General features: G+C 41.3%; 2 protein-coding genes across 4 annotated transcripts; one reads left to right on the top strand and one right to left on the bottom strand.

Moving 5' to 3' along the window:
• The first annotated feature begins 824 nt into the window (after window positions 1–824).
• On the top strand, window positions 825–7585 carry klhdc10 (kelch domain containing 10). 2 transcript variants are annotated; one of them, XM_085768988.1, is made up of 9 exons: window positions 825–1060; window positions 3408–3629; window positions 3908–4062; window positions 4196–4344; window positions 4444–4528; window positions 4806–4872; window positions 4976–5023; window positions 5153–5292; window positions 5405–7585. In XM_085768988.1, exons 1-9 carry the CDS (start codon window positions 985–987, stop codon window positions 5612–5614), a joined length of 1152 nt encoding a protein of 383 aa, XP_085625114.1. In that variant the 5' UTR covers window positions 825–984; the 3' UTR covers window positions 5615–7585. The 2 variants fall into 2 exon arrangements, with proteins under 2 accessions (XP_085625114.1, XP_085625113.1); XM_085768987.1 differs by having other exon boundaries at window positions 825–1075.
• Window positions 7586–7852: 267 nt separating this feature from the next.
• On the bottom strand, window positions 7853–15049 carry cax1 (cation/H+ exchanger protein 1). Of its 2 annotated transcripts, none has more exons than XM_085769460.1 (20): window positions 14839–15049; window positions 13885–14061; window positions 13545–13675; window positions 12724–12832; window positions 12526–12642; window positions 12377–12438; window positions 12061–12234; window positions 11784–11969; window positions 11093–11192; window positions 10823–10964; window positions 10534–10717; window positions 10300–10399; window positions 10099–10217; window positions 9814–9851; window positions 9475–9722; window positions 9024–9157; window positions 8845–8939; window positions 8570–8648; window positions 8376–8484; window positions 7853–8249 (listed from the first exon to the last, which is right to left on the bottom strand). In XM_085769460.1, exons 1-20 carry the CDS (start codon window positions 14912–14914, stop codon window positions 8176–8178), a joined length of 2454 nt encoding a protein of 817 aa, XP_085625586.1. In that variant the 5' UTR covers window positions 14915–15049; the 3' UTR covers window positions 7853–8175. The 2 variants fall into 2 exon arrangements, with proteins under 2 accessions (XP_085625586.1, XP_085625587.1); XM_085769461.1 differs by having other exon boundaries at window positions 9595–9722; window positions 14839–15047.
• Between the last annotated feature and the right edge of the window lie 64 nt (window positions 15050–15113).

Below are 15113 nucleotides of genomic sequence, written 5' to 3'. Positions count from 1 at the left end.
TCAACAGTTTTATTCATATCCATAGTTTTCAATGAAAGATGAAAAATCTTTGCAGATACTGCCACCTTGTGTCGAACTTAAAGCTGTGCAAATACTGTGTGGTATTTTCTTCACTTTTAAGAAGATGCAAATGCAAGTTGGACAAATTGCACTAACAAACACTTATTAAAACTACCCAAAAATAATATAATTTTATGTCCGCAGTGGCCCTACATTTTGTAGCCTACTACAACAAAATGTTATCCTGTCATCCAAGTCGCTGGGCGGCAGTGTCCTAAAAACAACACTGTTCTGAAACTGCAGGAACACCTTAGTCACCCGAAGTAAATAAAATAAAATAAATAAATAAATAAAGACACCAATTGTTTTGAAACATAGCCTAATTATTTCGTTAAGAAATGCCGCCGGCATCTTCTTTTGAAATTCAAAAACAAATAATTTCATTTTAAAAATGGTTTTATCATTGAACAGAAAATATAGGAAATATAGGCTAACTGAAATATATTTAGAAAAAAAAGTGTTTGTGATTTCTAAAAACTAAAAACTAAAAAAAACAAACATGTTATAACATACAGAAATACAGTTGTAGTCGGGGGTAATATTTAAAATAAAAATAAATAATCAATAAAAATGTAGGATAAAAATTTGACCAAAATAGTCTTTGTTTGCCTTTTGGTTTTCCAGTCCATCAATAAAAAAGTGTATGAAACTTGGTTTGGAGTCGGTCCATAAAAAAAACTAAAAAAACCTGTTGTTGTTTTGGGGACGACACGCGCGGTCCCGCCCATCTCTGTGTGACGCCACGTCCCAATAACAAGCCCTCTGATTGGCCGAGCGTCTGACGGGCCGGGGGGTAGAATTTGTGAATGGTTTCAAACTGAGATGTGAGATGATTTATAATGTTTTATCCGCACTTTAGCAGATGCTGTTGTTGTTTTTATTCGATGTGACGTTCTTCAGGGCTGGATTGTAAAGGAGGAAACGATGTCGGACGCTGAAGGTGCTCGCAGTCCTGAACAGCTCAATAAATTCAAGAAACTGACCGGCAGGCCGCCGCACGGTGAGACGTTAGCAGGTCGGTCAACAACATTAGCAACACATGCTAACGATGGGTTTTTTACCTTAATGTCGGCACATTTTACCAGTCAGATAAACACCGTGGTAATGACATCGACTGCTTGATACACAGTGTTAATTTTAACACCAAAAGACTGGAGGTGTCGTCCTTCCTGGTGACATTGCTAAGCGCAACGTTTCAGCTAACTAGCAACATCTCGTAGCTCTGCTTGTTTTTATTTTTTAAGCGCACCTCAGCTAGCTAACATCCATTATAACACGAGAAAAATCACATCGTTAATCAATCTGCTTCACGTGTTTTGTAAAAAATCCGTTTTTTTAGCTGCATGGTCGACTAAAGCATATGAGCTGACACCACACAACCACTGATTAGCAGGTGTTACTGACCTGAAAACACCTTGATAGCTAATTTTAAGGCTGGGTTTTTAAGAGGTTCACAGGACTGCAAATTACATCATTGTGTTTGAATGGCGTAAGGAAAATAAATGTTGCGGTTTGACAAGGGCAGACATTTCAATGATTGGTGGCTTTTAAGTGTGTTCAGGAGCAAGTTCACGTTGTCTAACAGTTCAAGGGCTGGGCAGGTGTGTGTTTGCTGTGTTTCCACTCTGCAGTCAGTCTCAGACAGGGATGGTTGAGATGATCCATGTTGGTATAAATCCAGGTTACATCCTGACTCCTTCATTTACTAATCTACAGCACAGACCCGCAGCCGGCTCTGGTCTGTTTTCAGTTTTCTATTTTTGTGTACCACACATGTAGTCTGACACTCAGAAAGGTCAGTTACATCTGGGGCTCAGCAATGTGCAGTGCACAGTCCAGCTCTGGTAACTCTGACTGATAAAGCTGCAAAGATATATGACCCAGTTGACAGATATTTATCATTGACATAATGTCTTAATGTTTTTGCTTTACACCTGCCTTTAAAAGCACTGACATTTCTTCCAAATCCAAAAAAAGAGAACAGAGGCTAGACCTTCTGTGTTTTGTCACAGATTGGTGGGACTGATGTTAGAGAGATATATGGCCTAAAGAGGCAATTATTTCTTATAGTTTGTGCTCTTACAGCAATTCCTATTTCAAGTCAGCATTTTGGACATTCAGCACTTATATATCACAAGGGGATTATATAATGTAAAGCTTTAGTAACACCTGGTTACAGTCAGTGATTGTTGTCTGCTGTGACTATTTGAAAAGGTATTTGAGACGGTAGTGTTACAGATGACGGCCAAAGTGTTAGATTTGCGTCAGCGTGGCTGTTTGGTCTTGTCACTCCAACATTCCTGTGCTCTGTAAGCCCGCTTTCACAATCCATTAAAAAAAAAAAAAATCTTGATTATTAAAAATGCATTAGCTGGCTGAAACATCAGAGCTGGGTTGTAGGTAGGCCTCGGTGCTATTTTTACTCCATCAAACAGAGGCCCATTATTAGACTTAATTTGCTCTGTATTCTGTCACCCTGCTGATGGAAACCTGCTTCAAACAGTCATGTTATATTTTCTGCTGTTTCCATAGCTTTCCTCAGAAGGGAAAACAGTGAGTCTCACATACAATGTTGTGAATGAAGAATCCAAATGACAAGAAACATGGGTTTCATTTTTTTTTTTTTGTAATTAAACTACAGAACTGTCTGATTTGAACAATTTTTAGCTTTAGTGTCAGGCTGTCATTTAATAGGGACTGCACTACATAGTCAGTATGTATATGAGGAAGATACACCGTTTGATTGTAAAGGAAATAGTAAAAAATATATACGACCACTAGCTGTAATGTGCCATAACTCAGTTCCTGATTTCAGAGCTGGCACACTTTACACACTTTGCTCCAGCTACCAGTTTAACTTACTTATTTTAATGACAACTTTCAAATAAGGCGTTTGACCTCACAGCAGATATCAGGATTAAATTATTTTTATATGTTGCACTTCTCTCACAGGGAGTTCAAAGTCATGCATGGTCACTTGGGATGTTCTCGTTGTTGTAATTGTGACCATGGATGTGTGTGTTTATGTCTCAGCCCCGTGAGTGACTGTGCTGCTAGTCGAGTGTTAACCCTGTGAATGAGTATGTTGTTTTCCTGCTTTCTGTCAGGTCATGTACGGTTAGCCATCAACTTTGCACTCTAATGTTCTGAGTTGTGCCCGGTCATAGTAAAACCAAACCAGAAATAGTCTTTTGTCTTCAGCCGACCTCCATCCATTGTGTATTTTGACTCACTTGCATTTGCATCTCATTTTTCATGTGGCAGGCGATGCGAGTTTATCTTGTCGGCTCACTCTCAGAGCTGTTCCTCTATTAACATGCTCCTCTCCTTATGCTATGACACCCCAGGTCATCGTAATCCCCCTGCCCGCAGTGGCCACCGCTGTGTCGCAGACAACACCAACCTGTATGTGTTTGGAGGATACAACCCCGACTACGACGAGTCCGGAGGCTCAGACAATGAAGATTACCCACTGTTCAGGGAGCTGTGGAGGTACCACTTTGCCACAGGCTGCTGGCAGCAGATCCGAACAGAAGGCTACATGCCCACCGAGCTGGCGTCCATGTCAGGTTAAATATTCTGCTTTCTTTTTGCTCTGATTGTTGAAATACATTGAACTTCATCAGTAATATATCCATCCATCCATCTTCTTCCGCTTATCCGGGGTCAGTACTACAGTATACACAAAAGAAAATAAATCCAGTTTTACAATATTAAAAAGACAAATACATTTGATTGACAAGAGCTGTGACACTCTGGATTTTCTCATCAGTAATATACACAAAAGAAAATCCAGTTTTATTTTTAAAACCCTTGAAATTAATTAGATGTCGTTATGTCTCTTCAGCTGTTTTGCATGGCAACAACCTCCTGGTGTTCGGAGGCACTGGGATCCCCTTTGGTGAAAACAACGGCAACGACGTTCACGTTTGTAACGTGAAGTACAAGCGATGGTCACTGCTCAACTGCCGTGGGAAGAAGCCCAACAGGATCTATGGACAGGTAGCCTCAGGGATTTTTTTGACACTTTCTTGAACAACTGTACAGATTGGATATTATTTATCAGAATGTGTCAAAATCCAGTCGTCGGATTTTCATTAAACTGGCTGAAATGTGATGATCTTTCCTCCACCAGGCGATGGTGATTATAAACGGCTTCCTATACGTGTTTGGAGGGACTACGGGGTACATCTACAGCACAGACCTGCACAGGCTGGACCTGACCACCAGGGAGTGGATCCACCTCAAGCCCAACAACCCCCCTGATGACCTGCCTGAAGAACGGTACGCCGCCACGCTTGTGACAAAGCTAGGAGTCGTTTCACATTGTAATTGTTGTAATTGTCACATTGTCAACGTGGCTCACTGTGGTGTGTTTCACAGGTACAGGCATGAAATAGCACATGACGGGCAGAGGATCTACATTCTGGGAGGGGGAACCTCCTGGACATCTTATCCTCTGGACAAGGTACTGCTTCACCAGGATTGAGTATAACTAGACATACACTGCTTTGCTTGCACATAACAAGATGGTTACAATAGTGCAACAAATGCTTAAGTGGAAAGGTGACGTAGCAGTTGTTTCAGTCTTCACATGCTACTATTTTGGGGCTGAAAAAGCAGAGGATTGAAGAAACTTAAATCGGGCACAACAGTGTTTCATACCTGCCATATTTTTAAGAAATGAGACGTAACTCAGAAAACAGCCACTTAGTCATCATGGTAAATACACTGTTTTTCATCAGGTGCATGCGTACAATCTGGAGACCAACTCCTGGGAGGAGATTACAACTAAACCTCATGATAAAATAGGTCTGTATCCTCCACCTCACTATTAATTCAGCTTATTGTCTCGTCTCGTGTACCCAATTCTTAAAAAACCCCAAAAAAACCAACATTTTTTTGCCTGTCACAGGGTATCCTGCTCCAAGGAGATGCCATAGCTGTGTGCAAATAAGAAATGGTGAGTTTTTCAATAATGCTGCACAGCCAACAAAAAAAAAATCCTACTTAATAATAACACATCCTAAACCTTCAGTGTGAAGTAGCATCTGATCATTCATTCATTCATTCTTCTCCCTCTCTCTTGTAGATGTATTTATCTGTGGAGGCTACAACGGGGAGCTGATATTGGCCGATCTGTGGAAGATCAACCTGCAGACTTTCCAGTGGAGTAAACTACCAGCGGTGATGCCTGAGCCGGCCTACTTCCACTGTGCTGCTGTCACTCCAGTTAGTATAACACTGTCTTTTCCAGTCATTCTGAATCTGCTGATTTGTAAGTTTAAAAGCTTAGAGGTTGGTTTCTGTTCTAATCTCTGTGTATGTCTTCCTCCCTCTCAAGGCTGGCTGCATGTACATCCATGGTGGTGTGGTGAATATCCATGAGAACAAGAGAACTGGCTCTCTGTTTAAGATCTGGCTGGCAGTGCCCAGCCTGCTGGAGCTATGCTGGGAGAAGCTCCTCCAGTCTTTTCCCCACCTGACTTCACTCCCCACCATGCAGCTGCTCAACCTGGGCCTCACACAGGAACTCATTGAACGTTTGAAATAAAAACCTGCACAGTGACGGACTGACAGAGGAATGGATAAGATGGGCTGGGCCGGACTGGGAGGAGAGCACAGAAGTCGATTCGCAGCAAAATTCTCGGGAAAAAAACGCCCTCTCGCCCCCCCCGCCCCCTCCTACCTGACGTAGCCCCGCCTTAAAACCAAAAACAATGGGATGCCTTTTTTCGTTGTTTTTGATCTTTCATTTTTTTGCAGTTCCAGTGATGATAAAGGAAATAAATGTGGAATGTTTTATGGATTTTATTCAAGGCCGCCACTACAATGCCCCCCCCCCCCCTTCTCCACCATCACCACCTTACATGATGCCTTTGTGTCAAGCTAAGTATGCTTCTCATCAGCCAAACTGTGATCGCTGGAAATAATTTATTTTTGCCATCTCATGTTTTCAAAGACATCCCCTTTCCTCTCCGTTTTTTTAAAAAATCCACCTTCTCTAGTACTTTTAAGAATGCCGCGTAAAGGAAGAATGCATGTATATTTATTTGAAGGACTAAATCTGTTTTTTGGGGGGGGTTATTCTCATCACCTGAAATTGCTGTTTGCACACTTTGTCTTGCATATTTGTAGGCATTTATGTTTTTTTAAAATATATTTCTTAAGCAGGTTGTCAGTCTGAAAAATGGCAGAGTGGTTTTTGTTAAAGGACCATGCCAGTATTTCTGTGCATTTTTAGTCAGTGTAGTACAAATCTCACATATAAATTTCACCACTGTTGACATTCAGTAGTATTTTACATTTTTAACCTTTTTTTTCCTGTGATTTTCCCCCCCTCCTCAGGCAGCCATTTTGTTTTCAACTTCCAGAGGATTGAGTAAAGTAGTTAGACTTTTATGTCAGGTTATCACTGCAAAACGTTGACATAAATGTCCAAGTCTTTCCCAGATGTTTTGTATCTGAATGTAAACAAGGATCTGCCTGGGTTAAAGCAAAACTAAGTTATAGTTTATCTTGGTTTACATGGCCATGAGTAGTGTATGTTATTTGTGCTAAATTGACTAAAACACATGTGTAGAAATTTTTAAATGCTGGTTTTGCTCATGTCTGAGGCCCCTGTAACTTCCTGTTTATTATGTTGAAACCTAGCCTGGAGAAGCATTTGCAAAAAAACAATAAGGGTTAATGTCAGGTAGGTATGTTTAAGATAATTTCATCCCGTTTGCCCTCGGCCCTCATTTGTAAACCAACCCATGCAACACATCACTGTGAATTTGGTGCTCTTTAAACTTAATTTAAAATGCTTTTATTCGAATAAAGGACTTAATTCTGTTAAGATGTTTACTCCCTCTCTGTTGATGGCATATGGTCTGGTTTTGTCACAGGGAGTCGCTTTAGTAGCAGGCTTATACAAACATTAGCGTATACTGCAGTGCCTTTCAAACTGAAATGAGAAATTTCACAAGTTTAGGAAGTATAAAATCTTTTCATGTCTAGAAAAACAGGTTTTATGTTAAAAATTTGTTGTTTTTAGAGTAATTGATCATTCTTCACAACCAAACCCATTACATAGTATATGACTCAATATGTTGGTGGCCAAAATGGTGATTTCTGTATCCAATTCTTCATGTGTACACAATATTATTCTCTTCCTGTTAACAAGCAGACAAAGAAATCTGGGGGTAGTGTATATTTCAAGCTGATGCCAAATAATTCAGCACTTTGAACAAAGTATGATTATAATTAGGAAAGAGAGGTTAGTGCAAGACTTGATGTTTCCAGATGTTTTGATGCCTCCCACAAATGCATGAATCTGCCTGCACTTCTTTACCATACCTCTTATTTATGTTCTGCATTACAAACTACTTGGTGCATGATGTCACAACCTGCTTTTTTCTATTAACACAATCAACTCTTTACTTTTGGACATAGATTTAAAAAGGTGACCACTTCAATGTTGTACAGTAGACCTGTGTGAATGTTGTGTTGCAGTTCTGTCAATAAAGGTGTTCTGTAAATATCCCTCTGCTCACACTTTTTCTTTGCTTGACTAGTAACTGGCATGATGCATAACACAATAACAACCCTGTTGATTTCCAATTTTTGCATGAAAATGCACACTGGATAACTGCACTAACATGCATGCCACGTGTCCTGTTAGTGGAGCGTACTAAATGTGCAAAAATGCCTGTAATTACAGCACCATGGAGATGTACTGCAGGGTGGACAAAGGTTTAATAGAAATCAAAACGACGCACATATTTATCTGCAAAATCCAAGGAAACGGTTCTTATTTTTGATATATTTATTAAGTCCAATAGAAACAGCATTCTTCAACCACTGTGACCAAAAAACACCACAAATTTACATCAAATGCAGGACTGAGACTCAGTCATTGATTCTTCTCACCGCCAGAACTAGGAGAAGTTCAAGCAGACAAAACAGTATGTACAGTTCTTCACTTACACCTTCAAACTAAATCCAATCCTTCTCCCATATTTTGTACCACATCGCCTGAAGACTAAGGATCATTGTATTCAGTGGTGTTGCATTTCAAAAATATCTTTTTTTTTCTTGGTTTGTTTTTCTTCTGGATTTTTCTTGAAGCGATCAACATGAGCGTGGAGAAGGAGCAAAGAAGTACAGAGCCAAAAGGATGAGGTAAACCACCACCAGAGCCGTACCTGCAGACAAAACAGAATCCATTATAATGAGGAGCACATCTACACTATTTTCTTCTCTTTGTCTAGTCTCAATCCCTGTGAAGTGATGATTTCTGCTGTCGGGAAAAACACTTTGATGTGACTTACCCTGAAAGTAATCGCATTTTCCATCCATGAAGATGTAGTTGACCAGGATGACGCTGAAGATGCTGGCCCACAGATGAATATCACTGAACACCAGCACAAAGCCAACATCCTGTATACACAAAAAATGTTGTTTAGGTGGAAATTGTGAGGAAGGAAAACATATAATCTGCGAAGAAACAGAAGTTTTCACTTACATAGAATGCATTAAAAAGGATGAGCAATGGAATCTGGATCATGCAGACCTGCACGGCAATGCAACTGCCCACTTCGAGGCTGCAGAAGAAAATAACATGGACATACAAATTTAAAATGTCATAAATGCCCCTTTTAACATGGCTCCTTAATACAGAACATGCGTGAATTATTGTACTTCTGCTGTGGCCAGTTAACGACGAATCAATCACGTGGTTCATCTTGGAAAAAATTACACACACACACACACACACACACACACACAAAGCAGTCGTACCTAAGGCTGATGTTGTTCTGCAACGCAAACTGGATCCCGTTGACGATCTCAGGAAGCTCTGGCACCATGGCCAACACCGTGACACCAATGAAGTACTGCAGGAAGGCAGGACACAGGCAGAATTCATAAAACCTGCAACCTAGACATTGGCTTTCCTTTTAAAGAAGCGTTTTGAATACCTGTGAGATGTAGGAGTGGGTCAGCATGGGCTCGATGTTCTCTGTGCTGAGGTCAGCGCAGCAGGCCATCAGCACTGTGGCGACAATCAGCACCGCCAGAGCCCTCCACCGTGACCAGTGGACCACATGATGGCCTGCAGGCGACAACACACCGTGAGCTCACCAGGAAGCACCTTTAATATTCACGACTTACCTCTCTGTTGAGGGGGTTTTCCTCTTTCAAACACCGTACACCCATCCAGGATCTAAGGTCTAAACGTTCTCCTACAGTACGTTTCCGTCCTTCACCCTGACATGCTTCAGAGCTTTCACCATGCACAGGCACAACTTTACCTGACCGCGGGGGGACAACCCAACCCTCCGTCTTTTGACTCGCATGCACACAGGCAAGCTAACATGGCAGGCAGCAGGCAGTCAGTTCCTTCACCCCCAAAAAGACACACACACACACCTGTCTCAACGTGGCTGGTGGTAATAGCGCTGGCATTAATACTCGCGTTGGCGAGCAGACGGCCAGCAGTGGCCTCACTAGCGGGGTGGTAGAAGCGGGTACCCCCTAGTGTGTACTGACCATGAGCCTGACCCCCTTGGCCATCACTGATATGGATATCATAGATGTGGGAGTGGGTCTTCAGTGTGAAGATGAGGCCTATCAGGTATGCAGCAGGCAGCAACACAGAAATTGTGTACACCAGAGGCCTGGGAATTATTTTCAAATGCATAATTAGTCAAAACATAATTAGTCAAAGTATGAGGGGGGAAAAAAAGTATGTATAGTATTGGGACTTACTCGATATGGGAGAGAATTGACTGTTGCTCAATTCGACTCTGAAACAAAAAACAACAAGGGGGGAGGCTTTAAATATCAGCAGCTAGAAAACATGTTTTCTCGAAAGCTCAAAGTTTAGTTGCTGTAAGACCTACATAAATCTTCATGGAGGGAGTGTCTGAAATATCAATGCAAACAATTAAGAAAGCATCTTACTTGTAACTCTATACTTTTACTCTCCTATTATTGAAACTGCAAATGTAAAATTAGAAACGCTGCACATTTTACAGGAGAGTTGCTGCCCACCATGTCGTAGTGACAGTCCATGCAGATGTAGGACACGCTGCTGTTGCTTGGTTTGCTGGTACAGCTGTCACACACCAGATTACCGAAGGTCTTTGAGAAGAGGGTTGGAGCAAACACACCTGAGGACAGATATACAGCATAGGATCAAATCTTTGGTTTTATCGTCTAAGAATTATATACACGTGCATGTGCCATACACACCTCCTACGGATATGAAGAGCAAAGCTGAGCTCACTCCAGCTGATCGACTGTTAAATCGCTGCTCACTGTGTTTGATGCCTCCAATGATCATACAGATTCCCTGTGCAGTCGACAAACACAAACCACTTTACACCTAATCCTCATAGTGAAAAGGATGCAAATGAAGATGATGAACATGCAAAATTCTTACAAAGGTTAACTGATGTTAGCGTGTCTGTCTTTTTACGCACTCACAGGTATGAACAGTATACACCCGAGTAAGGTCCCAGTTAGGGCTGCTTTCACAATCTCCTCATAACATTTGGTGGAAGCATTGTATCCCTGCAGCAGGGCGGTGATGTAGAACGTCATTTCCGTTATGGAGCCGAAAGTCGCGTTCACCACTGCCCCCACTGCAAAGTTACTCTGTGCAGAAATGCTGTGGGAGCACGCACAGAAAACATATAGACATATTAAATACTATAGACATTTCCAGTTATAGAAAAGATGGACAGGCATCCTGTCATCAGTCAAAAATCCTTACCTGGCTATTCCCATGCCAATATAGTAGGACAGAGGTATGATGGAAGTGACGGCTAGAGCGAACTTAGTTTCTGGACTAGAGTAATTGTGTTCACGGTCAGTATAGCCAATAATCAGAGTAATCAATACCAGGGGAAGCAGGTCTGAAGTAAAAAGACTTAAGGAGTATTGTAAAATATAAAAGTCAACAGTGGTACTGTAGCTGACCTCTGGCCATTTGTTTTACAAGGCCATTACCTTTGTCAAATTAGATACAATACAAAAAGGATACTGAGAGCAAATATGTTGATTCCTTGGACAGTGTACTTGTAGTAATACACATTAAATGCGTGATAGCAGCACAGCATGACTCTGCTCTCGGACATACGGGTCTGGAAAAAGGGAGCAAAACATTCACTTCAAGTTACAAACTCATTTGTTAGATCTGAAATGTCAATTAACAAACAAAAAAAAGTTAAAAGTTATCGGCAACATATCAGTGTCCAAATCATTGCACATTATCCACTGCTGTCACTTTTCATCTAGAGCCATTTTCTGTACTGAAAACTGTCATTGAGGGCAGACCAACATATCATCTTGACAAAAAATATCTATATCTAGACACCTTGAACAAAAATCTAGATTGATAACTAGTTCTAGATCAAAATCCAGACCTACATTGAAATCTAGATATCAATTCTATCTAGATATCGAAATCTAGATTTCAATCAAGATAGAAATTGATTTCAATCTTAATCTAGATATAGATCTACACCAAAATCTAGATTGATATCCAGGCTGAAATTTAGAATAATATCAAACTCGATGTCTAGATCTAGATTGATATCTAGATCAATATCTTGATTGATCAATGGAATCTAGATATCAATCTTCTTCTAAATGGTCTTTCATGACAATAGGAAAATATTGCACTTATTTCTCAACCTGATATCTCTCAGACATTTCAGAAAATGACCCTCTACCTTCTCTGCTATGTGGATCTTGACGTCCTCTGGTGCCATGAGGAGGACAGTGGTCAGTGTGCGAGCGTTCATCTTGGCTACAGGGATGGTGAAGACGGGCAGCCAGGAGAGCACACAGACGAGTGCATGGACCACAGCCAGTACAGGGAAACCAAGCAACAGCCACACATAAGTACTGACGCGACACTACAGAGGGACAGATAATGAGATTTAAGTCATTAATAATAACTAAACATCCCACTGCATCAAGTGATGAAGGCCATTCTGACTTCCTTACCCAGTGATTTGAAATCTTTCTGGCAGGTGGTTCTGAGGCAGGGATGTCAACAGGGATTGGGGAAGACACCAGAAGGGGTGCCGAGTCCTTGTTACCGTCCTCAGTGTCCCCCTCTTCAGGAATGACCTCAATCTTTGGAGCCTTCAAAGTGGAAGTCCTCACTCCATCACTGGCCTGAGAAATAACAGATAACATGTCAGTTATCAGTTTTCCAGAAGGTGTGCCAAATAAAAATCGCATGTACTAAATATATGTGAGTAAGTACTGTATGAATTCAAAGACACATGACGTCCAAAAACTGGACACTACATATTACCTTCTCTACCGACTTCCCAAATGGCCAAAAGAAATAGATCCCCAACTTCCAACAGAGTTTGCCTGAAAATAGCAGAAACAACTAAATTATGTTCCACATGTAGTGAGAACTACAATTCTCTGAGGATACAGCATTTGTAGAATACCTACCATAAGGGGCGCCAAAAATTGTTAGGAACATTACAGGGGAAACAAGGAAGTAGAAGAAGGATGTCCACCATCCAAACAAAAACACATAAAGGATGTTCCCAAAAGTGATGACTGAGCCTGAAAGAAAGTAGAACATAGATCATGTATGTGTATGTCATGTTAAACTAAAGTGGAAAGAGAGAAATTAATGGGAAAGACCTTCTCGAGGTTTCACAACACTGAGATCGGAGTACAGCTCCTGGATGATCTCCGATCTGTCTTCGATTGGTTTTTCCGTTACATTTCCCTTCCACTTCCTGAAGCCAAACTAAGAAAAAAAAGAAACAAAGTAAAACACACAGTGCTAATCAATAGTGTTTATCATGACAACTGTCTGTTATTAGATGAATGTAGTCAGTTGGACACAGCTACAGTGTGATTTAAATGAAAAGCAGAAAAATATCCCCCAGAATTTATCACACTGAACTCATGTCCACATTATCCACTGTTCAACTTGAGCCACTTTCTTTGCGATTTCCTAAATAAGCCCTCATGAGCTTCATGAACATCACCCATCTTTCTTTGTTTCCCTGTCAGCATGACACACGTCTGTGTGTGCAAAATATGTACAATTGGGTAACGTGCAATATCCATTCAGCACCTTATAACTCTAGCACTTTAGCACTCTAGCACTTTACCATTCAATGGTCACTTTATTCTCATTCTTGGTCTGTCATGAGTCATTGTTTGTCTAGATGTACTGTACCTGTCACTTCTATTGTTACTGTACTTTTTTACCTTTTTACTATTAGTATATCTCTGTAGGGACAAAGGATGGAAATTAATTAATCCTACATATCTACATGAAAGTGTCTATTGATATGTACTGTCCCCTGATTTTTTATAATCAAAATAAAATAAATACAAATACAAATGTACTCTTCCCTCCAGTCATGCAGGTTACACCCCCATGCCCCCAGGGTAGGACTGCCTAGGTGTAGGGGCTGGGGAGTTTGACATTGAGTCAGTTCAGGGCTCACCCTGTAGTTGTTGGCTTCCCTATGTGCTTCGACCTCATTCTCAACTCTGATTGTGGTCTTTGTGGTGCCCTCTTGCCACCCCTCTTCTCCATACCGTGAAGGAGTAGAACGTGATGAGCCGCTGTGGCCTCCTGTGCAGATCACAAACCGTTAGACGACTCCAGAAAAACACCATCCAAAAACAGCTGTAGATGATTCCTGCTCTTTCCACAAACACTTCAGTTACTGATGATTTTAACCACATCTTTAATGCAATTTTTTATATTTTTCAAGGCTTTCCAGTGCATCTGTTCTTGTTTAATCAATTTCTATGGTGTCAACTAATGGCTCACTCGCTCACCTCTGTGGACAGTGAGGAAACATTTTGGTGTGTAGTGACAGAAGTGGTGAGCAGAGGCTTCAGGGGAGGGCGTCTGCACTGTACCCAGCTCCGGGTGCTGGGGGGCAACACACAGTCTATCAGACTGGGCCTGTTGTCTTGGAAACCGGTGATGCTGTTCAGGATCTGCACAGTTTTCTGAATGAGGAATCATGGAAAGAAGTGGACATAGCGCTAAATATTAAAAGTGCACACTAATAACACCGTTTAGAAATATAAAGTACTGGACAACAATCTACACAACTGAGAGGTGCTGCATTGAAAAAGTGACCAACATACATGACCAACGCCCTCCAGCTTTCCCATGTAAATGTGTGTGACTAACAAAAACCTCCTGAGAAGTCATGCAGTGTCCCCTTTTACACTCCTGTCGGCTGCTGTCTGCCAAGACTGATCGCATTATCAATGCATTGCAACACACAGATTATGGAAACTCAGCCTAGTGTGCTAAATGCTGAAATTAAAAATAGAAGCATGCTGGACACACTATGTATAATCCATCTGATTTTATAATGTTGTTCAGGAGAATCTGACTTTAACATCCTACAATGTTACTGCTAATGGAGCATTGAGCAACAGGTTGATATTTGAAGCAATTGGAAGTCAGTGATGCAGAAAAGGGATCTGATGAGATCTCCATTTGGAAAATAAAACATCCATAATGAGGCAATATTTTTTTTAATCAAATAATGAAAACTACCACAACGTTTCTGGTTCACCTGCAGCCTCACTGCAGCACAGGTGAGTTTAATTAGTGGGCTCGAGACAATTTAAAAGTTCAAATAAGTAAAAAGATCAAGACTTAAGTTACATTTTAACATATTGTGTTGATATAAATACAGACACTGAGTTGTTGTGCGGAGCTCATGTAGGAAAAAGTAGTTCCAGCAAAGTTTGGGAGCAGTTTGGACTCACCTGAGGAATCTGCCGCCGACCTCCTCCGCAGGCTCTCCGCATCACCCGGCATCAGCGTGGACTTCCTGTGGGACATTTCTGACGCTTTTACTCCCCGAGTATGGCTCCTCTGTCAGCACATCAACCGTTCATCCACTCTTTATAGTCCTGTGTGTGTGCCTACGGTGCGCGCTCACTGGTATCTCCCCCCTCGCCTCACTCACACACACAGAAGGAGGAGGACGCATTTGAAAACTTTGAACTTTAGCGCCCCCAGTGGAGTAACAGTAGCAGAA

Source organism: Trachurus japonicus, chromosome 23, assembly GCF_045865225.1.
Source record: "Trachurus japonicus isolate A0001 chromosome 23, Traja_1.0".
In the NCBI taxonomy this organism is placed as follows: Eukaryota; Metazoa; Chordata; class Actinopteri; order Carangiformes; family Carangidae; genus Trachurus; species Trachurus japonicus.
This window is presented reverse-complemented; position numbering and strand designations above follow the sequence as displayed.

Coding starts and splice junctions, on each gene's coding strand:
- klhdc10 (XM_085768987.1), top strand. CDS start 985: ATGTCGGACGCTGAAGGTGCTCGCAGTCCTGAACAGCTCAATAAATTC. Junction 3,630..3,907: donor CGAGCTGGCGTCCATGTCAG/GTTAAATATTCT, acceptor ATGTCTCTTCAG/CTGTTTTGCATGGCAACAAC. Junction 5,024..5,152: donor CTGTGTGCAAATAAGAAATG/GTGAGTTTTTCA, acceptor TCTCTCTTGTAG/ATGTATTTATCTGTGGAGGC.
- cax1 (XM_085769460.1), bottom strand. CDS start 14,914: ATGTCCCACAGGAAGTCCACGCTGATGCCGGGTGATGCGGAGAGCCTG. Junction 13,676..13,884: donor TTTCCTCACTGTCCACAGAG/GTGAGCGAGTGA, acceptor TGATCTGCACAG/GAGGCCACAGCGGCTCATCA. Junction 10,718..10,822: donor ATTGGCATGGGAATAGCCAG/GTAAGGATTTTT, acceptor GTGCTCCCACAG/CATTTCTGCACAGAGTAACT.